The 24,879-nt window shown below is 44.8% G+C and overlaps 1 protein-coding gene across 1 annotated transcript in view; it reads left to right on the forward strand.

Annotated features, from left to right (window-relative positions):
* Nucleotides 1–24,879, forward strand: part of LOC135505525 (mitogen-activated protein kinase-binding protein 1-like) — a 58,276-nt gene that overhangs the window by 27,094 nt on the left and 6,303 nt on the right. Inside the window, 13 exon segments of the mRNA XM_064924593.1 lie at nt 5,075–5,272; nt 5,793–5,904; nt 5,992–6,055; nt 6,153–6,263; nt 8,181–8,335; nt 8,430–8,471; nt 11,851–12,104; nt 16,572–16,714; nt 16,881–17,020; nt 17,101–17,313; nt 17,422–17,488; nt 17,927–18,073; nt 18,138–18,313. Of these exon segments, the coding sequence (XP_064780665.1) occupies nt 5,075–5,272; nt 5,793–5,904; nt 5,992–6,055; nt 6,153–6,263; nt 8,181–8,335; nt 8,430–8,471; nt 11,851–12,104; nt 16,572–16,714; nt 16,881–17,020; nt 17,101–17,313; nt 17,422–17,488; nt 17,927–18,073; nt 18,138–18,313 (1,822 nt within the window).

Genomic DNA, 24,879 nt, shown 5'->3' on the forward strand with positions numbered 1-24,879 from the left:
GTTGTTGTTCTCTCCCCCCTCAGACAGACGGAGGTACAGAGGTTGTTGTTGTTGTTCTCTCCTCCCTCAGACAGACGGAGGTACAGAGGTTGTTGTTGTTGTTGTTCTCTCCCCCCTCAGACAGACGGAGGTACAGAGGTTGTTGTTGTTGTTGTTCTCTCCCCCCTCAGACAGACGGAGGTACAGAGGTTGTTGTTGTTGTTCTCTCCCCCCTCAGACAGACGGAGGTACAGAGCTTGTTGTTGTTGTTCTCTCCCCCCTCAGACAGACGGAGGTACAGAGGTTGTTGTTCTCTCCCCCCTCAGACAGACGGAGGTACAGAGCTTGTTGTTGTTGTTCTCTCCCCCCTCAGACAGACGGAGGTACAGAGGTTGTTGTTCTCTTCAGACAGACGGAGGTACAGAGCTTGTTGTTGTTGTTCTCTCCCCTCAGACAGACGGAGGTACAGAGGTTGTTGTTGTTGTTCTCTCCCCCCTCAGACAGACGGAGGTACAGAGCTTGTTGTTGTTGTTCTCTCCCCCCTCAGACAGACGGAGGTACAGAGGTTGTTGTTCTCTCCTCCCTCAGACAGACGGAGGTACAGAGGTTGTTGTTCTCTCCTCCCTCAGACAGACGGAGGTACAGAGGTTGTTGTTGTTGTTCTCTCCCCCCTCAGACAGACGGAGGTACAGAGGTTGTTGTTGTTGTTCTCTCCCCCCTCAGACAGACGGAGGTACAGAGGTTGTTGTTGTTGTTCTCTCCTCCCTCAGACAGACTGAGGTACAGAGGTTGTTGTTGTTGTTCTCTCCCCCCTCAGACAGACGGAGGTACAGAGGTTGTTGTTCTCTCCTCCCTCAGACAGAAGAAGGTACAGAGGTTGTTGTTGTTGTTGTTCTCTCCCCCCTCAGACAGACGGAGGTACAGAGGTTGTTGTTGTTGTTCTCTCCCCCCCTCAGACAGACGGAGGTACAGAGGTTGTTGTTGTTGTTCTCTCCTCCCTCAGACAGACGGAGGTACAGAGCTTGTTGTTGTTGTTCTCTCCCCCCTCAGACAGACGGAGGTACAGAGGTTGTTGTTCTCTCCTCCCTCAGACAGACGGAGGTACAGAGGTTGTTGTTCTCTCCCCCCTCAGACAGACGGAGGTACAGAGCTTGTTGTTGTTCTCTCCCCCCTCAGACAGACGGAGGTACAGAGGTTGTTGTTGTTGTTCTCTCCTCCCTCAGACAGACGGAGGTACAGAGCTTGTTGTTGTTGTTCTCTCCCCCCTCAGACAGACGGAGGTACAGAGGTTGTTGTTGTTGTTGTTCTCTCCCCCCTCAGACAGACGGAGGTACAGAGGTTGTTGTTCTCTCCCCCCTCAGACAGATGGAGGTACAGAGGTTGTTGTTGTTGTTCTCTCCTCCCTCAGACAGACGGAGGTACAGAGGTTGTTGTTCTCTCCCCCCTCAGACAGACGGAGGTACAGAGGTTGTTGTTGTTGTTCTCTCCTCCCTCAGACAGACGGAGGTACAGAGGTTGTTGTTGTTGTTCTCTCCTCCCTCAGACAGACGGAGGTACAGAGGTTGTTGTTGTTATTTCTCCCCCTCAGACAGACGGAGGTACAGAGGTTGTTGTTCCTCCCCCTCAGACAGACGGAGGTACAGAGCTTGTTGTTGTTGTTCTCTCCCCCTCAGACAGACGGAGGTACAGAGGTTGTTGTTGTTGTTCTCTCCCCCCTCAGACAGACGGAGGTACAGAGGTTGTTGTTCTCTCCCCCCTCAGACAGACGGAGGTACAGAGGTTGTTGTTGTTGTTCTCTCCCCCCCTCAGACAGACGGAGGTACAGAGGTTGTTGTTGTTGTTCTCTCCTCCCTCAGACAGACGGAGGTACAGAGGTTGTTGTTGTTGTTCTCTCCTCCCTCAGACAGACGGAGGTACAGAGGTTGTTGTTGTTGTTGTTCTCTCCTCCCTCAGACAGACGGAGGTACAGAGGTTGTTGTTGTTGTTGTTCTCTCCTCCCTCAGACAGACGGAGGTACAGAGGTTGTTGTTGTTGTTGTTCTCTCCTCCCTCAGACAGACGGAGGTACAGAGGTTGTTGTTCTCTCCCCCCTCAGACAGACGGAGGTACAGAGGTTGTTGTTCTCTCCCCCCTCAGACAGACGGAGGTACAGAGGTTGTTGTTGTTGTTCTCTCCCCCCTCAGACAGACGGAGGTACAGAGCTTGTTGTTGTTGTTCTCTCCCCCCTCAGACAGACGGAGGTACAGAGGTTGTTGTTCTCTCCTCCCTCAGACAGACGGAGGTACAGAGGTTGTTGTTCCTCCCCTCAGACAGACGGAGGTACAGAGGTTGTTGTTGTTGTTCTCTCCCCCCTCAGACAGACGGAGGTACAGAGGTTGTTGTTCTCTCCCCCCTCAGACAGACGGAGGTACAGAGGTTGTTGTTGTTGTTGTTCTCTCCTCCCTCAGACAGACGGAGGTACAGAGGTTGTTGTTCTCTCCTCCCTCAGACAGACGGAGGTACAGAGGTTGTTGTTGTTGTTCTCTCCCCCCTCAGACAGACGGAGGTACAGAGGTTGTTGTTGTTGTTGTTCTCTCCCCCCTCAGACAGACGGAGGTACAGAGGTTGTTGTTGTTGTTCTCTCCTCCCTCAGACAGACTGAGGTACAGAGGTTGTTGTTGTTGTTCTCTCCCCCCTCAGACAGACGGAGGTACAGAGGTTGTTGTTCTCTCCCCCCTCAGACAGACGGAGGTACAGAGGTTGTTGTTGTTGTTCTCTCCCCCCTCAGACAGACGGAGGTACAGAGGTTGTTGTTGTTATTCTCTCCTCCCTCAGACAGACGGAGGTACAGAGGTTGTTGTTGTTGTTGTTCTCTCCTCCCTCAGACAGACGGAGGTACAGGGGTTGTTGTTGTTGTTCTCTCCTCCCTCAGACAGACGGAGGTACAGAGGTTGTTGTTGTTATTCTCTCCCCCCTCAGACAGACGGAGGTACAGAGGTTGTTGTTCTCTCCCCCCTCAGACAGACGGAGGTACAGAGCTTGTTGTTGTTGTTCTCTCCCCCCTCAGACAGACGGAGGTACAGAGGTTGTTGTTGTTGTTCTCTCCCCTCAGACAGACGGAGGTACAGAGGTTGTTGTTCTCTCCCCCTCAGACAGACGGAGGTACAGAGGTTGTTGTTGTTGTTCTCTCCCCCCTCAGACAGACGGAGGTACAGAGGTTGTTGTTGTTGTTCTCTCCTCCCTCAGACAGACGGAGGTACAGAGCTTGTTGTTGTTGTTCTCTCCCCCCTCAGACAGACGGAGGTACAGAGGTTGTTGTTCTCTCCCCCCTCAGACAGACGGAGGTACAGAGGTTGTTGTTCTCTCCTCCCTCAGACAGACGGAGGTACAGAGGTTGTTGTTCTCTCCCCCCTCAGACAGACGGAGGTACAGAGCTTGTTGTTGTTGTTCTCTCCCCCCTCAGACAGACGGAGGTACAGAGGTTGTTGTTGTTGTTCTCTCCTCCCTCAGACAGACGGAGGTACAGAGCTTGTTGTTGTTGTTCTCTCCCCCCTCAGACAGACGGAGGTACAGAGGTTGTTGTTGTTGTTCTCTCCTCCCTCAGACAGATGGAGGTACAGAGGTTGTTGTTGTTGTTCTCTCCCCCCTCAGACAGACGGAGGTACAGAGGTTGTTGTTCTCTCCCCCCTCAGACAGACGGAGGTACAGAGGTTGTTGCTGTTGTTCTCTCCCCCCTCAGACAGACGGAGGTACAGAGGTTGTTGTTGTTGTTGTTCTCTCCCCCCTCAGACAGACGGAGGTACAGAGGTTGTTGTTGTTGTTCTCTCCCCCCTCAGACAGACGGAGGTACAGAGCTTGTTGTTGTTGTTCTCTCCCCCCTCAGACAGACGGAGGTACAGAGGTTGTTGTTCTCTCCCCCCTCAGACAGATGGAGGTACAGAGGTTGTTGTTGTTGTTCTCTCCTCCCTCAGACAGACGGAGGTACAGAGGTTGTTGTTCTCTCCCCCCTCAGACAGACGGAGGTACAGAGGTTGTTGTTGTTGTTCTCTCCCCCCTCAGACAGACGGAGGTACAGAGGTTGTTGTTGTTGTTCTCTCCCCCCTCAGACAGACGGAGGTACAGAGGTTGTTGTTCTCTCCCCCCTCAGACAGATGGAGGTACAGAGGTTGTTGTTGTTGTTCTCTCCTCCCTCAGACAGACGGAGGTACAGAGGTTGTTGTTGTTGTTGTTCTCTCCCCCCTCAGACAGACGGAGGTACAGAGGTTGTTGTTCTCTCCCCCCTCAGACAGATGGAGGTACAGAGGTTGTTGTTGTTGTTCTCTCCTCCCTCAGACAGACGGAGGTACAGAGGTTGTTGTTCTCTCCCCCCTCAGACAGACGGAGGTACAGAGGTTGTTGTTGTTGTTCTCTCCCCCCTCAGACAGACGGAGGTACAGAGGTTGTTGTTGTTGTTCTCTCCCCCCTCAGACAGACGGAGGTACAGAGGTTGTTGTTCTCTCCCCCTCAGACAGATGGAGGTACAGAGGTTGTTGTTGTTGTTCTCTCCTCCCTCAGACAGACGGAGGTACAGAGGTTGTTGTTGTTGTTGTTCCCTCCCCCCTCAGACAGACGGAGGTACAGAGGTTGTTGTTGTTCTCTCCTCCCTCAGACAGACGGAGGTACAGAGCTTGTTGTTGTTGTTCTCTCCCCCCTCAGACAGACGGAGGTACAGAGGTTGTTGTTGTTATTCTCTCCTCCCTCAGACAGACGGAGGTACAGAGGTTGTTGTTGTTGTTGTTCTCTCCCCCCTCAGACAGACGGAGGTACAGAGGTTGTTGTTGTTGTTGTTCTCTCCTCCCTCAGACAGACGGAGGTACAGAGGTTGTTGTTCTCTCCTCCCTCAGACAGACGGAGGTACAGAGGTTGTTGTTGTTGTTGTTCTCTCCTCCCTCAGACAGACGGAGGTACAGAGGTTGTTGTTGTTGTTGTTCTCTCCCCCCTCAGACAGACGGAGGTACAGAGGTTGTTGTTGTTCTCTCCCCCCTCAGACAGACGAAGGTACAGAGGTTGTTGTTGTTGTTGTTCCCTCCCCCTCAGACAGACGGAGGTACAGAGGTTGTTGTTCTCTCCCCCCTCAGACAGACGGAGGTACAGAGTTCAGGCGTTCTCACCACGTGGTGAGAAAGACCACTCTGTATGACATGGATGTAGAGCCCAGCTGTAAGTACGCTGCCGTGGGCTGCCAGGACCGATGCATCAGGATCTTCAACATCAGCAATGGGAAGCAGAAGACATTCTACAAGGGTTCACAGACTGAGGATGGCAGCCTGCTTAAGGTTTAGTATCATTCAACTCTTAAACTCTTGTCAAAAACAGAGAAAATGTCAGCTCTCTGTTGCTGCTTCTCAAAGAAGGTCTTTATGAAGCTTGTGATAGTTACGGCGTTTTGACTGGAGATGGGCACTGATATGGCATCAAATCCATGTCATTTTGGTTTGGCTAAATAGCATTGCAACTGTGTGGACTTCACTTACCACGGATTTGTGACATTCAGACAACTTGCTTGCCAATTGGGCCAGGTCACAGGTGTGAATGTTCTGGGGGCTTAACCTACCCACCCAGTTTTGGGGCACAATGCGAAGTCTGTGGATGGCCCATCAGCAGGCAGTTAACTATGCTAAATTGAGAGCCGGTGAGATGATTTTGTGCCTGCGGGAACAGTCACGTATGCTCTTTTACATAGTAATTTACAGCAAGGATAAACCGATATCACGATATGCCTGGCTCCTATTGATATCAAACGATATTGGTACCATCACTAGTTTCACCCTTTTTGTTCTGTTATGTCCCATGCAGGTGCAGACTGATCCATCTGGTCAGTACGTTGCCACCAGCTGCTCCGATAAGAACATCAGCATCTTTGACTTCCGCTCTGGAGTGTGTGTGGCCACCATGTTCGGACACTCTGGTAACAGACCATGACATACTGTGAACACACACACAGAGTATCAAAACCACCTACCACCCAGCTGATTCATTCTTTTCCTGCTCTCAGAGATAGTGACTGGGATCAAGTTCACCAACGACTGTAAACATCTGATCTCTGTGTCTGGGGACAGGTATGACCCCTGCCCTGGTGTGTGTGTGTGTGTGAGTGTCTGTCTGTCTGTCTGTCTGTCTGTTTGTGTCTGACTGATGGCCTGTTGTATATTCCAGCTGTATCTTCGTGTGGCGTCTGGCTCCAGAGCTCACCATGAGTATGAGAGAACGCCTTTCCCAACTAAGACGAACCCCCCTCACACCACCCTGCAACACCTCCACACTCAGGTAAAGGATTGGATGGGTGCAAGCAGTAGGGTAACAGTTTCCACAAGAAACCAAGGACTATGTCCAGTCCTCTAGCACAGACATTTCAAAGGCTCCTAGGGCTGGGTGGTATACCATATCTGACTATATACCGGTATTGATGCACGGACCGGTTTATAGTTTAGTCCGCTACTTGAGTCGTCTCTCTCCCTCTCTTCATTCCGATTTCCTCCCAGACTAAGCCCCGCTCCCTGTCACTCAAGGAGCCCCCGCAGGTAATTCATCTCCTCTCCTCTCGCCAGGTTACATTTATTGTTGTACTTGGCGCCACTCTTCCTCACCTCACTGCTTCCCTCTACACTCAGCTCCTTTCCTTCTCCCTCGCTGTCCATCTCCATCTCTTTCCGCTTCTTCATCCGGTGTAGTAGCAAACTGTTCAAATTGTTGTTGTATCTTGAATTTGATGCCATGTCACCTCCGCAAGAATATGTTAGCTACATGAAACTGCTAAGAGAAAACATGTAATGTTGCTGTAACGAGTGTGCTGACAGTCGGGAAGCAAGTACAGGGAGTTTTATGAGGTGCTGGTGCGCTTGACGATGGTGACAGGTGTGCGGGATAATCAGCAGCCTAATGACCTAGAGGCCGGAGAGGGAGTATAAGTGACGGTACCCCCCTCCCCGACGCGTGGCTCCAGCCGCAGGACGCCGACAAAGGGGACGAACCCAGGGATCAGGAGCAGACCGGTCACCCTGCTGAGAAGCAGAAACCTGACAGACCGGCTGAGGCAGGGGAGCCCGGCGATCCGGCTGAGGCAGGGGAGCCCGGCGATCCGGCTGAGGCAGGGGAGCCCGGCGATCCGGCTGAGGCAGGGGAGCCCGGCGATCCGGCTGAGGCAGGGGAGCCCGGCGATCCGGCTGAGGCAGGGGAGCCCGGCGATCCGGCTGCGGCAGGGGAGATCCCCAGGGGGAGCCCGGCGATCCGGCTGAGGCAGGGGAGCCCGCGATCCGGCTGAGGCAGGGGAGCCCGGCGATCCGGCTGGGGCAGGGGAGCCCGGCGATCCGGCTGGGGCAGGGGAGCCCGGCGATCCGGCTGGGAAGCCCGGCGATCCGGCTGGGGCAGGGGAGCCTGGCCTGTAGCGGCTCCCGGACCTGACGTCATTTACACTGGCACAAAAAAACAAACCCTGATACTTCCCTTAGGTGAGGTGTTATTCTGTAATGACAGAGTCGGGAAGCAAGTACAGGGAGTGAGCGTTATGAGGTGCTGGTGCGCTTGACGATGGTGACAGGTGTTCAGGATAATCAGCAGCCTGATGACTTAGAGGCCCGGAGAGGAAGTATACGTGACAGTTGCGAAAGATTAGAAAACACTGACCAACACTTTGGTTCCTACCTTGTCACAATAACTCCTCCCTGGCTTTTTTATTTGTTGTCTTGTCAAATTAAACTGTACTCAAAGTGCCCACTATTATATTCTATCTATAGAATTAGAATAGTCATTCTATTCCCATGATTCCAACAGTTCACCCAAGTGTTTTGATCTAAATCGCAAGTCAAATCGTAATTGCAATATTTGGTCAAAAAATAAGGCCTATATTTTTTTTGTCCATATCATGCAGCCATATGTGGAAATTATCTCAAATGAGTGCAGGAAATGCAAAAATTGATGAAAATGCTAAAACAATGTTGGGGTTAAAGTTTGACTGATCGGTAATAAAACAATCAGAATGGAGAATGCACCATTTACATTTCCTGAAATATCTTAAAACGTATGTGTTGCCACACTAGGGTCACGCACTACTCATGAAGCACATTTTTATTTTGTTATTCAAAAACATTGAATACCATCATACAATCCCAGAAGATTAATATATCATGATATTATATTTTCGCCATATCGCCCAGTCCTACTGTCTCGTTGTTGTGTGTGGTATAGGCGTGAGGTGTACAGTGCACCGGCTCTTGGTCTGATGTCATCAGAGAGTGACCGTGAGGTGGAGGATCCAGAGGAGAGGGACGATCCCTGTGACCTGGAACAGATCACAATAAACAGTAACACATCCTCAGGGAGTAGCCATGACGACGACGCAGGTACAGAACAGAGTCGTCATATCTGGATGTAACATTTGGGAAACTTCTACCTATAGTGTCTCTACATGAAATACTGCATTCTTGTCTATTATAGGTGCCTCGGATGAAGGACAGGACTGGGAATCGAAAAAGGTTTGTTGAACTGTTGTAGTTACACACACGGAGGTTGCTCCATTCTGCCCTCTGCTGGTCATGCTACTCTCTTTCTTACACTCCCCTACATATTTATTTGGACAGTGACACTAATTTCCTTATTTTGGCTCTATACTCCAGCATTTGAGGTCAAATGTTTTATAATTCATATTATGAGGCAACTTTACAGAATGTCTTATTTTATTTGAGCACACTTTCATACATATCTGTTTTATAGTTTAGAAATAAAAACACTGCACCTACCCAGCTAGCACATAACGTTCTGAGAACCATATGTTTCTTAGAGCTTGGTGAGCGCGTGGTTGTGTTGTGCTATGGTTATTTTTCATACAAACTTCCCACAACTTTCTGGGAATGGTGCAGAATAGTTCCTTGGCTTCGGAACAATCTCAGCACATTTAAGGAACTTGACAAAAAACTTAATTTTCTTGGTATGTCATTACTTTAACAGAACGTTTCCTAAACATTCAAACATAGTTGCATTTAATTTCAGTAATGGTCTAGGAACGTTCTCCAACTGGTTTGCTGAAGGTTTCCTCATGGTTTTATTTAACTTAATTGGGATAGGGGGCAATATTTTCACCTCCGGATGAAAAGCGTGCCCAAAGTAAACTGCCTGTTTCTTATACTCTGTGAGTATAACAGAACTGATATGGCAGGCGAAACCCCCCCCCCCCAAAATTTCAGCCTACCGCTGTTTTCAATGGCGAGTACTATAATTATAATCCCAAGTCCTCCCAAATTGCAGCTCCTAGTGTTTCCACTAGATGTCAACAGTCTTTAGATAGAGTTTCAGACTGGTTTTTGGAAAAATGTCCCAGAAGTTTTCGCTTTTCTAGGTGGCTCCCATTTTGTCTGTAGTGTTTCCAAGTGCGTATTTTCTTATTTATCTCCAGTAATGAACATACTATTCTCAGTCTTAAATTTGTCCATTTATTTGTGTATTAGGCTACCCAGGGTTTGGTTATAAACGTTGTTTGACTTGTTTGGAAAAGTTTTAGTAACGTTTGGGATTCATTTTGATGGAGGGAAACTGAAACTGGATATAAAGAAGGACTTTATCAAACAAAAGGACCGTTTGTGATGTAACCGGGACCTTTTGGAGTGCCAACAGAAGAAGATCATCAAAGGTAAGGCATTTTTATATCGCTATTTCTGATTTTCGTGTCGTTTTCCATGTGTTGGTATGGGGCGTTGTCCTCAGATAATCGCATGGTTTGCTTTCGCCGCAAAGCCTTTTTGAAATCTGACACGGCGGCTGGATTAACAACAAATTAAGCTTTATTTTGATGTATTACATTTGTGATTTTCTGAAAGTTAAATATTTATAGAAATTTGAATTTGGCGCTCTGCAGTTTCACCGGATGTTGTCGAGGTGTCCCGCTAGCGGCACACCTATCCCAATGAGGTTGAAGTAATGTTCTCAAATTGTTCCAGGAACATTAAGAAAACTTTCCATGAAAACCACAAGAAAACGTTAACTTTCGGAGAACGTTCTAACAATGTTATTTAATTAATTGATAATGCCCGAGAAGCAAACCGTGACGATTTATCCTCAACCCACCTACTTCGAAGGCATTATCACTTTTATACAACGGGTTACCAACATATTCAAGTAGTAATTGACATTTTAATTAATAATGTTGTTTTTATTAATACTTTCATACCATGTCATCCTTCCACAAGATATAGCTCCGACACAAGTCTAGGGTTGCTACCCAAGCCGGCTGGTTGGCCAGAGATGCGACCAAGTTGTTCAGTCTTTCTGTTCTGGATCTATGGACGCGACTCAGTCATTCGTTCCATTGCTAGCTAGCCAACTACGGCTAATTTACAAAATCGCCAAACAGTGCAGATAGAATAACAACAGTAGTTGTATTTGCATTTGTTTAAGCTGTTTTCTAGTAATATTTATTTGGATACATCCATAACAATGAGCTAATGAGGCGCAATGTCGCCTGGCATAGAAAATGTGCTCTCTCGTCAGGACACTGGTTCAGAGGAGCTAGCGAATAACACAGCTAACACAATCACTTCAAACTGAATCTGGAAAGACTGCAAACTACAGTAACTGCACTTCGTTTGGTTTTACCTTTTTTACCTGCATATCCATAAAAATTTGGCAAGTTGATTCATGAGTTCGACTGGCTGAGAAACGCTCCCTGCCTGTCTCTCGTCCCGACTCGTTCGTTACTATGAGACAGCTTGAGATCGAACTTGAATATTGAAACAATGTTGCAAATGTTGGAGAGACGGACAGCAAGGTTTATACAAATCTCTGCTGTTGAAAAGGTCTTAGGTTATTTGCAGGTTTATGAATAACTTCCTATCATTTCTGTTCTCAGAGCTTTAATAAAACCTCCCAATCACTTGTGACTCCATGTTTAAAACAACGTTCAGTTTCACCAATCAGCAAACTGCATTCCCAGAACTAATGAAAACCTTCCAAGGAACCACATGTGTTAGCTGGGTCGTCCCCGTTTGAAGATGTCATGAGGATTTGGAAACATTCACTTGTAGTGTATTACATTTAGTCAACATTGAGTATTTGGTCCCATATTCCTAGCACACAATGACTACACCCAGCTTGTGACTCTACAAACTCGTTGGATGCATTTGCAGTTAGTTTTGGTTGTGTTTCGGATTATGTTGTGCCCAATAGAAATGAATGGTAAATAATGTATTGTGCCATTTTGGAGTTACTTATAAATAAGAAATACAAACTTCTACAAACTTCTGTGAATGCTTCCATGATTACGGATAATCCTCTATGAATCGTGAATAATGAGGAGTGAGAAAGTTAGAGATATAAATATCATACCCAACAAAACAATTGCTAACCTCGACCTTTATTGGTAATGGTGAGAGATTAGCATGTTTTGGTGGCATGATTTTTGTGCACCTGTAATCTTTCTCAATCATCATTATTCACGATTCATTAATGATTATTTGTAATTATGTTCGCATCCACATTAATGTTGAAGTGTTCAATTCTTATTTACAATAGAAGTTATTTCAAAATGACACAATACATTATTTACCATTCACTTTGGTCGGGCACAACATAATCAAAACACAACCAAAACAAACTGCAAATGCATCCGAAAAGAGTCACAAGCTTGATTATGTGTGTAGATATGTGTGCTTGGATTATTGGACCAAATACTAAACTTTTGACTAAATACATTTTTTGTTCAAATACTTATGACAACTTCAAATGGTGGGGCAAGATACATAAAGTAAACGGTGAAACAGATGTATGAAAATACCCTCAAAGAAATCTGACCTCGAATCCAGAATGCTGCAGTACTGAGCCAAATTCAACATTTTAGCTTCACTGACCAAATAAATATGTAGGGGAGTGTTCTGTCTTTCTTTCACCTCCCTCCACTCTCCTCTCCAGGCCCTAGACAGCCCTCTGGCCCCGGAGCCCTCCAGTCGGCCCCGGCGTCGCTGGTCCTGTCGTATGGGTTCTCTGGAACTCATGGTCAAGTCTATGCTGGACCTGAGACAGCTAGAGGCCTTCTCCATCACTGGCTCCTCTCACAAGAAAGGCCCGGCCTCCCGGCTCAAAGCGAGCGACGCAGGGAGCACCTCCAGCCTGCAAGGGGCCTCGGTAAGTAGAGAGGGAGGAGGGAGAGCTTTGGCATCTATAGCAGGGATGGGCAACTGGCGGGCCGCAACTGCGGGTCCTCTGATGGACCCAGTCGGGTATAAGCGAGTTAGAATTGTAGAATAAACAAGGTGCAATTCTGAAATTTTGTTTCTGCATCAGCAGTTTCTCAGTTGTTATGTTAGTCACTGATAGTCAGTCAATTAGCCCATGTCAGCAGAAGTTAGTTTCATGGCTATTTCTTATCATGGTCCGAGTTTGTTAGGCAGTCTCACTCAGATTGTCATTTTACCTAGCAGACGCTCTTATCCAGAGCATGGAAAGTACATTTTTCTTTGATAACGTAGCTATCAGTAGTCAGAGCTAGAAGGAGGGGTGTGGGGGAGGATGGGGGAGGGGGGGTCAAGTGCAAGTGCTGGTAAATGTTTATTTTTGTTTGAGGGGGGGGGGGGTCTGTTTGAAGCAGTAAGCTGGTTCCACCATTGGGGTGCTAGGATAGAGAAGAGTTTGGAGGTGGCCAAGAGACCCAATGTGGCAGAATGAGTGGGAGGGTTGGGGTGTAGGGTTTGAACATAGCCAACAGCAAGTTGCAGTAGTCCAAGTTGCAGTAGTCCAGAGAGGACAAGTGCCTGGATTAGGACCTGCGGCGCTTCCTGTGTTGAGGTAGGGTCTTACTCTACGGATGTTGTAGAGCATGAACCTGCAGGAGCAGGTCACTGCTTTGATGTTTGCAGAAAATGACAGGGTGTTGTCCAGGGTCACACCTGGGCTCTTTGCACTCTGGGAGGGTAACACATGATGGAGAGGTCTTTGAGCGGGCAGGAGGATAACACATGATGGAGAGGTCTTTGAGAGGGCAGGAGGGTAACACATGATGGAGAGGTCTTTGAGCGGGCAGGAGGGTAACACATGATGGAGAGGTCTTTGAGCGGGCAGGAGGATAACACATGATGGAGAGGTCTTTGAGCGGGCAGGAGGATAACACATGATGGAGAGGTCTTTGAGCGGGCAGGGGGATAACACATGATGGAGAGGTCTTTGAGCGGGCAGGAGGATAACACATGATGGAGAGGTCTTTGAGCGGGCAGGGGGATAACACATGATGGAGAGGTCTTTGAGCGGGCAGGAGGATAACACATGATGGAGAGGTCTTTGAGCGGCCAGGAGGGTAACACATGATGGAGAGGTCTTTGAGCGGGCAGGAGGATAACACATGATGGAGAGGTCTTTGAGAGGGCAGGAGGATAACACATGATGGAGAGGTCTTTGAGCGGCCAGGAGGATAACACATGATGGAGAGGTCTTTGAGCGGGCAGGAGGATAACACATGATGGAGAGGTCTTTGAGCGGGCAGGGGGATAACACATGATGGAGAGGTCTTTGAGAGGGCAGGAGGATAACACATGATGGAGAGGTCTTTGAGCGGGCAGGAGGATAACACATGATGGAGAGGTCTTTGAGAGGGCAGGGGGATAACACATGATGGAGAGGTCTTTGAGCGGGCAGGAGGGTAACACATGATGGAGAGGTCTTTGAGCGGGCAGGAGGATAACACATGATGGAGAGGTCTTTGAGCGGGCAGGAGGGTAACACATGATGGAGAGGTCTTTGAGCGGGCAGGAGGGTAACACATGATGGAGAGGTCTTTGAGCGGGCAGGAGGGTAACACATGATGGAGAGGTCTTTGAGCGGGCAGGGGGATAACACATGATGGAGAGGTCTTTGAGCGGACAGGAGGATAACACATGATGGAGAGGTCTTTGAGCGGGCAGGAGGATAACACATGATGGAGAGGTCTTTGAGCGGGCAGGAGGATAACACATGATGGAGAGGTCTTTGAGAGGGCAGGAGGATAACACATGATGGAGAGGTCTTTGAGCGGCCAGGAGGGTAACACATGATGGAGAGGTCTTTGAGCGGACAGGAGGATAACACATGATGGAGAGGTCTTTGAGCGGGCAGGAGGATAACACATGATGGAGAGGTCTTTGAGCGGGCAGGGGGATAACACATGATGGAGAGGTCTTTGAGCGGGCAGGGGGATAACACATGATGGAGAGGTCTTTGAGAGGGGCAGGGGGATAACACATGATGGAGAGGTCTTTGAGCGGGCAGGAGGATAACACATGATGGAGAGGTCTTTGAGCGGGCAGGAGGGTAACACATGATGGAGAGGTCTTTGAGCGGGCAGGAGGATAACACATGATGGAGAGGTCTTTGAGCGGGCAGGGGGATAACACATGATGGAGAGGTCTTTGAGAGGGCAGGAGGATAACACATGATGGAGAGGTCTTTGAGCGGGCAGGAGGATAACACATGATGGAGAGGTCTTTGAGCGGGCAGGAGGATAACACATGATGGAGAGGTCTTTGAGCGGGCAGGGGGATAACACATGATGGAGAGGTCTTTGAGCGGGCAGGAGGATAACACATGATGGAGAGGTCTTTGAGCGGGCAGGAGGATAACACATGATGGAGAGGTCTTTGAGCGGGCAGGAGGATAACACATGATGGAGAGGTCTTTGAGCGGGCAGGAGGATAACACATGATGGAGAGGTCTTTGAGAGGGCAGGAGGATAACACATGATGGAGAGGTCTTTGAGCGGGCAGGAGGATAACACATGATGGAGAGGTCTTTGAGCGGGCAGGAGGATAACACATGATGGAGAGGTCTTTGAGCGGGCAGGAGGGTAACACATGATGGAGAGGTCTTTGAGCGGGCAGGAGGATAACACATGATGGAGAGGTCTTTGAGCGGGCAGGAGGATAACACATGATGGAGAGGTCTTTGAGCGGGCAGGGGGATAACACATGATGGAGAGGTCTTTGAGCGGGCAGGAGGATAACACATGATGGAGAGGTCTTTGAGCGGGCAGGGGGATAACACATGATGGAGAGGTCTTTGAGCGGGCAGGAGGATAACACATGATGGAGAGGTCTTTGAGCGGGCAGGAGGATAACACATGATGGAGAGGTCTTTGAGCGGGCAGGAGGATAACACATGATGGAGAGGTCTTTGAGCGGGCAGGAGGATAACACATGATGGAGAGGTCTTTGAGCGGGCAGGAGGATAACACATGATGGAGAGGTCTTTGAGCGGGCAGGCCTCCCCCAGGAGGAAGAGCAGTTCCGACTTGTTGAGGTGGAGGGTCGCCATCCAAGTTGAGAGATCTGCACGCAGAGATGCGTGTCGCCACCTGGGTGTCATAAGGGGGAAGGAGAAAAGTAATTGAGTGTCATCCGCATAGCAATGATAGGAGAGACCATGTGAGGATATGACTTGGTGAATCGAGACAAGAGGAGATGGCCTAGAACCGAGCCCTGGGGGACACCAGTAGTGAGAGTACCTGGTGCAGACACAGATCCTCTCCACATCACCTGGTAGGAGCGGCCTGCAATCCAAGAGTGTGACGTTTAGCCCTGAGAGGGTGGAAAGGAGGATCTGATGGTTCACGGTGTCGAAGGCAGCGGATAGATCTAGGAGGATGAGAACAGAGGAGAGGGAGTCCGCTTTGGCAGAGCGCATGGCCTCCGTAGCACAGAGGGGAGGGGTGTCTGTTGAGTGTGCCGTCTTTAAGCCTGACTGGTTAGGGTCAAGAAGCTCGTTCTGAGAACGATAATGAGAGAGTTTGTTAGAGACAGCACGCTCAAGTTTCTTTAGAAAGAAAATAAAGAAGGTATATAGGTCTATGGTTTTTGACGTTAATTGAGTCAAGTGTTAGTTTCTTGAGGAGGGGAGCAACTCGGGCCATTTTGAAGTCAGATGTGATGCAGCCAGTGGTCAGGGATGAGTTGATGAGGAAGTGAGGAATGGGAGAAGGTCTCCAGAGATGGTCTGGAGGAGGGGATGAGTTCAAACCTGCAGGTTGTTGGACAGCCAGACTAGTCGACTGGATTGAGAGGGGAGAAAGAGGCCCAACCGTAAGGTAGTTCAGTGGCCTCAATAAGCTGTCTTCCACGGAGGGGGAGGGGTGGAAGATTAAGGAGGGAGGCGAAGGTGGAAAAGAGTTTCCTAGGGTTAGAGGCAGACGCTTGACATTTAAAGTGGTAGAAAGTGGCTTTAGCAGCAGATACAGAGGAAGAGAAGGTCGAGTGGAGGGAGTAAAAGGATGATGGGTCCTCCAGAAGTTTAGTTTTCCTCCATTTTTGCTCAGATATCATATTAAAAACTGCAAACATTTCTCTCCACCCTATGTTAAAATGTGTAGAATTGCAGGAACATAGCTGTAAAACAGCTCGTTTTCCCCTCCGCCCCATGGCAAAATGTGTAGAACAAGAGTGGGGCCACAAAATGTTTTGCTCACAATGTGGGGGTTGGGGGGGTATGGACGTGGGTAGGCAGGCAGATATTTGGTGGCCCCCACCCCCATCAAAGTTGCCCATCCCTGACCAATGGCTAATAGATAGGTACGTAGATGGACTTGAATTTGTTTTTCTCCAACCCTAATGCTCCTCTGTTCTATGGTATAAGCAGGACTTGGAGGAGCGGGTTAAGAGACGTCACTATGCTGCCTGGCTGACCCCCAACTCTGACTCTGACCTGGGTGCCCAGGGGTCTAATGGACGTGTGCTGTACCCCGAGGGTAGCGATTACGCTGCCAGACGACGGGGCAGGTACACTATGTTTAGACACACACACACACACACCACTTCGACCTTCAATTTTTCCTTTCATGTTTCTCTATCTATCAATTTACTGTCTCTCTCTCTTTTGACTATCTCTTGTTTTTGTCTTCTCACTGTTCATTCCTTCTTTCTCCCCTATCCTCTTCCCTCTCAGTGATTACCTGGTGAAGGAGTCTCCCCGCAGCCTGAGTAGGGGGAACCGTGGGCCTGACAGCCAGGTCAGCCAGAGCCCAGACAGTGCCTGTTCTGTGGGCTATGGGAGTAGAGAGCTTACTCCTGACCCAGATCATGGAGGTAAGAACACACACACATACATGCATACATGCATACATACATGCATCCTTTGACTTTTCAACATTGACCTCTCCTCCCAGACTCTGAGGGCACAGCAGAGCCTCTAAGCTCAGACGAGGACAGTTCTGACCTGGAGGAGGAAGACAATGAGGAGGAGGAGGAGGAGGAGAGGAAGATGGAAGTGTCTAGTATGGATGAGGCAATGAGGAAAGTCTCTGACCCTCTAGAAGACAGTCACCATCAGGCCTTCCTCAGACACCACTTTGAAACGCTGGCTGAGCCCAGCAATATGGGTAAGAGAGGACACATTCCAACTTTGCACATGGAGGTGACATTCCACCCATAAACTGTTGTACAGGTACACATTACAATTATTTGACTTTAATTATCCGCCTCCCCAGAAGAGCGCAGCACAGCTCCCAGCGTCAGTATGTCAGCACGATTCCTGGCCAGAGGCTCCTACAACAGGTAATAGAGCTCGCTAGCTTGTAGTCATAAAACACCTAAATGAGCTAGCATTTTCTACCTCTGTTCGTTGGCCATTCCTATGGGGTAAATGAATGGGGAAAGAATGGGGTTTTGGGATCAAAGGCCAAAATGAGATCTGCGGAGATGTTATACGGTAATCAGTACGTCAACATGACCTTCATGAATTATGAAACCTTTATGTGCTTGTTGTGATTACATAAATGCTTCAAAATGCTCAAAAAGGGATATTAAGTGATTTAGATCATAGAACTAAATGTGTATAAGTCTGTGACCCTAAAGACTTTTACACACATACATATGGAAGCCCATTCACACTTTCACATGTACGCAACACCAACAAAGCTTTTTTAAATAGAGTTGCTTCACCCTGTCTAGTACAGGACGATACACTGTAACCAGGTGATGTCCTCTCTGCAGGAGAGCCCCTCTGTTTACCAAGTCCCTTGAGAGGGAGCAGGGGCCCTTGGTGTCCAAGGTGAGACCACTGATGGAGGGGGGCCAGGGGAAGGGCCACGAAGACTGGGAGAGGCCCATGACCCCTGCGAGAGGGCAGGAGGGAACAAAGTGAGTAGCTTGAGAGAGGGGGGGGCGACGTGATTGATTGATGAAGCTTCCCTCCCTGTGTCAGATTGGAGGTGTGTGCTCCAGAAAGGGGCACTGTGCTGCATTCCCACCCCCAGAAGAAGAGGCCTCTTGGGGCTCATCTGTGGAGGATGTCAAGCCCCCTGGCCAGAGCTCCAGCCCTGCTGGACAGAGCAGCTGGACTACAGAAGACCCAGTCTGTACAGAACCTGGCCACAGAGGGTGAGTTGCTCAGTGTCACTGATGTTCAGTACATTATAATACTGTACATATTAATAATCTAACCTCTGAGGGGGAGTACAGCACATACATTATAATACTGTACACATTATAATACTGTACACATTAATAATCTAACCTCAGAGGGGGAGTACAGCACATACATTATAATACTGTACACATTATAATACTGTACATATTAATAATCTAACCTCAGAGGGGGAGTACAGCACATACATTATAATACTGTACACATTAATAATCTAACCTCCGAGGGGGAGTACAGCACATACATTATAATACTGTACACATTATAATACTGTACACATTAATAATCTAACCTCCGAGGGGAGTACAGCACATACATTATAATACTGTACATATTAATAATCTAACCTCAGAGGGGGAGTACAGCACATACATTATAATACTGTACATATTAATAATCTAACCTCCGAGGGGGAGTACAGCACATACATTATAATACTGTACATATTAATAATCTAACCTCAGAGGGGGAGTACAGCACATACATTATAATACTGTACATATTAATAATCTAACCTCAGAGGGGGAGTACAGCACATACATTATAATACTGTACACATTATAATACTGTATATATTAATAATCTAACCTCATAGGGGGAGTACAGCACATACATTATAATACTGTACACATTATAATACTGTACACATTAATAATCTAACCTCAGAGGGGGAGTACAGCACATACATTATAATACTGTACATATTAATAATCTAACCTCCGAGGGGGAGTACAGCACATACATTATAATACTGTACACATTATAATACTGTACATATTAATAATCTAACCTCAGAGGGGGAGTACAGCACATACATTATAATACTGTACATATTAATAATCTAACCTCAGAGGGGGAGTACAGCACATACATTATAATACTGTACATATTAATAATCTAACCTCAGAGGGGGAGTACAGCACATACATTATAATACTGTACATATTAATAATCTAACCTCCGAGGGGGAGTACAGCACATACATTATAATACTGTATATATTAATAATCTAACCTCCGAGGGGGAGTACAGCACATACATTATAATACTGTACACATTATAATACTGTACATATTAATAATCTAACCTCAGAGGGGGAGTACAGCACATACATTATAATACTGTACATATTAATAATCTAACCTCAGAGGGGAGTACAGCACATACATTATAATACTGTATATATTAATAATCTAACCTCCGAGGGGGAGTACAGCACATACATTATAATACTGTACACATTATAATACTGTACATATTAATAATCTAACCTCAGAGGGGGAGTACAGCACATACATTATAATACTGTACATATTAATAATCTAACCTCAGAGGGGGAGTACAGCACATACATTATAATACTGTATATATTAATAATCTAACCTCCGAGGGGGAGTACAGCACATACATTATAATACTGTACATATTAATAATCTAACCTCAGAGGGGGAGTACAGCACATACATTATAATACTGTACATATTAATAATCTAACCTCAGAGGGGGAGTACAGCACATACATTATAATACTGTACATATTAATAATCTAACCTCCGAGGGGGAGTACAGCACATACATTATAATACTGTACATATTAATAATCTAACCTCAGAGGGGAGTACAGCACATACATTATAATACTGTACATATTAATAATCTAACCTCAGAGGGGGAGTACAGCACATACATTATAATACTGTATATATTAATAATCTAACCTCCGAGGGGGAGTACAGCACATACATTATAATACTGTACATATTAATAATCTAACCTCCGAGGGGGAGTACAGCACATACATTATAATACTGTACATATTATAATACTGTACACATTAATAATCTAACCTCCGAGGGGGAGTACAGCACATACATTATAATACTGTACACATTATAATACTGTACATATTAATAATCTAACCTCCGAGGGGGAGTACAGCACATACATTATAATACTGTACACATTATAATACTGTACATATTAATAATCTAACCTCCGAGGGGGAGTACAGCACATACATTATAATACTGTACACATTATAATACTGTACATATTAATAATCTAACCTCAGAGGGGGAGTACAGCACATACATTATAATACTGTACATATTAATAATCTAACCTCCGAGGGGGAGTACAGCACATACATTATAATACTGTACACATTATAATACTGTACATATTAATAATCTAACCTCCGAGGGGGAGTACAGCACATACATTATAATACTGTACATATTATAATACTGTACACATTATAATACTGTATATATTAATAATCTAACCTCCGAGGGGGAGTACAGCACATACATTATAATACTGTACACATTATAATACTGTATATATTAATAATCTAACCTCAGAGGGGGAGTACAGCACATACATTATAATACTGTACATATTAATAATCTAACCTCCGAGGGGGAGTACAGCACATACATTATAATACTGTACATATTAATAATCTAACCTCAGAGGGGGAGTACAGCACATACATTATAATACTGTACATATTAATAATCTAACCTCCGAGGGGGAGTACAGCACATACATTATAATACTGTACATATTAATAATCTAACCTCAGAGGGGGAGTACAGCACATACATTATAATACTGTATATATTAATAATCTAACCTCCGAGGGGGAGTACAGCACATACATTATAATACTGTACACATTATAATACTGTATATATTAATAATCTAACCTCAGAGGGGGAGTACAGCACATACATTATAATACTGTATATATTAATAATCTAACCTCAGAGGGGGAGTACAGCACATACATTATAATACTGTACATATTAATAATCTAACCTCCGAGGGGGAGTACAGCACATACATTATAATACTGTACATATTAATAATCTAACCTCAGAGGGGGAGTACAGCACATACATTATAATACTGTACATATTAATAATCTAACCTCCGAGGGGGAGTACAGCACATATATTATAATACTGTACACATTATAATACTGTACATATTAATAATCTAACCTCAGAGGGGGAGTACAGCACATACATTATAATACTGTACACATTAATAATCTAACCTCAGAGGGGGAGTACAGCACATACATTATAATACTGTACACATTAATAATCTAACCTCAGAGGGGGAGTACAGCACATACATTATAATACTGTACACATTATAATACTGTACATATTAATAATCTAACCTCAGAGGGGGAGTACAGCACATACATTATAATACTGTACACATTATAATACTGTACATATTAATAATCTAACCTCAGAGGGGGAGTACAGCACATACATTATAATACTGTACACATTAATAATCTAACCTCAGAGGGGGAGTACAGCACATACATTATAATACTGTACACATTATAATACTGTACATATTAATAATCTAACCTCAGAGGGGAGTACAGCACATACATTATAATACTGTACATATTAATAATCTAACCTCAGAGGGGGAGTACAGCACATACATTATAATACTGTACACATTATAATACTGTATATATTAATAATCTGACCTCCGAGGGGGAGTACAGCACATACATTATAATACTGTACATATTAATAATCTAACCTCAGAGGGGGAGTACAGCACATACATTATAATACTGTACACATAATACTGTACATATTAATAATCTAACCTCAGAGGGGGAGTACAGCACATACATTATAATACTGTACACATTATAATACTGTACATATTAATAATCTAACCTCAGAGGGGGAGTACAGCACATACATTATAATACTGTACACATTATAATACTGTACATATTAATAATCTAACCTCCGAGGGGGAGTACAGCACATACATTATAATACTGTATATATTAATAATCTAACCTCCGAGGGGGAGTACAGCACATACATTATAATACTGTACACATTATAATACTGTACATATTAATAATCTAACCTCCGAGGGGGAGTACAGCACATACATTATAATACTGTACATATTAATAATCTAACCTCAGAGGGGGAGTACAGCACATACATTATAATACTGTACACATTATAATACTGTACACATTAATAATCTAACCTCAGAGGGGGAGTACAGCACATACATTATAATACTGTACACATTATAATACTGTACATATTAATAATCTAACCTCAGAGGGGGAGTACAGCACATACATTATAATACTGTACACATTAATAATCTAACCTCCGAGGGGGAGTACAGCACATACATTATAATACTGTACACATTATAATACTGTACACATTAATAATCTAACCTCCGAGGGGGAGTACAGCACATACATTATAATACTGTACATATTAATAATCTAACCTCCGAGGGGGAGTACAGCACATACATTATAATACTGTACATATTAATAATCTAACCTCAGAGGGGAGTACAGCACATACATTATAATACTGTACACATTATAATACTGTACATATTAATAATCTAACCTCAGAGGGGGAGTACAGCACATACATTATAATACTGTACATATTAATAATCTAACCTCAGAGGGGGAGTACAGCACATACATTATAATACTGTATATATTAATAATCTAACCTCCGAGGGGGAGTACAGCACATACATTATAATACTGTACACATTATAATACTGTACATATTAATAATCTAACCTCAGAGGGGAGTACAGCACATACATTATAATACTGTACATATTAATAATCTAACCTCAGAGGGGAGTACAGCACATACATTATAATACTGTATATATTAATAATCTAACCTCCGAGGGGAGTACAGCACATACATTATAATACTGTACATATTAATAATCTAACCTCAGAGGGGGAGTACAGCACATACATTATAATACTGTACATATTAATAATCTAACCTCAGAGGGGGAGTACAGCACATACATTATAATACTGTACATATTAATAATCTAACCTCCGAGGGGGAGTACAGCACATACATTATAATACTGTACATATTAATAATCTAACCTCAGAGGGGGAGTACAGCACATACATTATAATACTGTACATATTAATAATCTAACCTCAGAGGGGGAGTACAGCACATACATTATAATACTGTATATATTAATAATCTAACCTCCGAGGGGGAGTACAGCACATACATTATAATACTGTACATATTAATAATCTAACCTCCGAGGGGGAGTACAGCACATACATTATAATACTGTACATATTATAATACTGTACACATTAATAATCTAACCTCCGAGGGGGAGTACAGCACATACATTATAATACTGTACACATTATAATACTGTACATATTAATAATCTAACCTCCGAGGGGGAGTACAGCACATACATTATAATACTGTACACATTATAATACTGTGTACATATTAATAATCTAACCTCCGAGGGGGAGTACAGCACATACATTATAATACTGTACACATTATAATACTGTACATATTAATAATCTAACCTCAGAGGGGGAGTACAGCACATACATTATAATACTGTACATATTAATAATCTAACCTCCGAGGGGGAGTACAGCACATACATTATAATACTGTACATATTATAATACTGTACATATTAATAATCTAACCTCCGAGGGGAGTACAGCACATACATTATAATACTGTACATATTATAATACTGTACACATTATAATACTGTATATATTAATAATCTAACCTCCGAGGGGGAGTACAGCACATACATTATAATACTGTACACATTATAATACTGTATATATTAATAATCTAACCTCAGAGGGGGAGTACAGCACATACATTATAATACTGTACATATTAATAATCTAACCTCCGAGGGGGAGTACAGCACATACATTATAATACTGTACATATTAATAATCTAACCTCAGAGGGGAGTACAGCACATACATTATAATACTGTACATATTAATAATCTAACCTCCGAGGGGGAGTACAGCACATACATTATAATACTGTACATATTAATAATCTAACCTCAGAGGGGGAGTACAGCACATACATTATAATATTGTATATATTAATAATCTAACCTCCGAGGGGGAGTACAGCACATACATTATAATACTGTACACATTATAATACTGTATATATTAATAATCTAACCTCAGAGGGGGAGTACAGCACATACATTATAATACTGTACATATTAATAATCTAACCTCCGAGGGGGAGTACAGCACATACATTATAATACTGTACATATTAATAATCTAACCTCCGAGGGGGAGTACAGCACATACATTATAATACTGTACACATTATAATACTGTATATATTAATAATCTAACCTCCGAGGGGGAGTACAGCACATACATTATAATACTGTACACATTATAATACTGTACATATTAATAATCTAACCTCAGAGGGGGAGTACAGCACATACATTATAATACTGTACACATTAATAATCTAACCTCAGAGGGGGAGTACAGCACATACATTATAATACTGTACACATTATAATACTGTACATATTAATAATCTAACCTCAGAGGGGGAGTACAGCACATACATTATAATACTGTACACATTATAATACTGTACATATTAATAATCTA

Source organism: Oncorhynchus masou, chromosome 19 (assembly GCF_036934945.1).
Source record: "Oncorhynchus masou masou isolate Uvic2021 chromosome 19, UVic_Omas_1.1, whole genome shotgun sequence".
NCBI classification, from domain to species: Eukaryota; Metazoa; Chordata; class Actinopteri; order Salmoniformes; family Salmonidae; genus Oncorhynchus; species Oncorhynchus masou.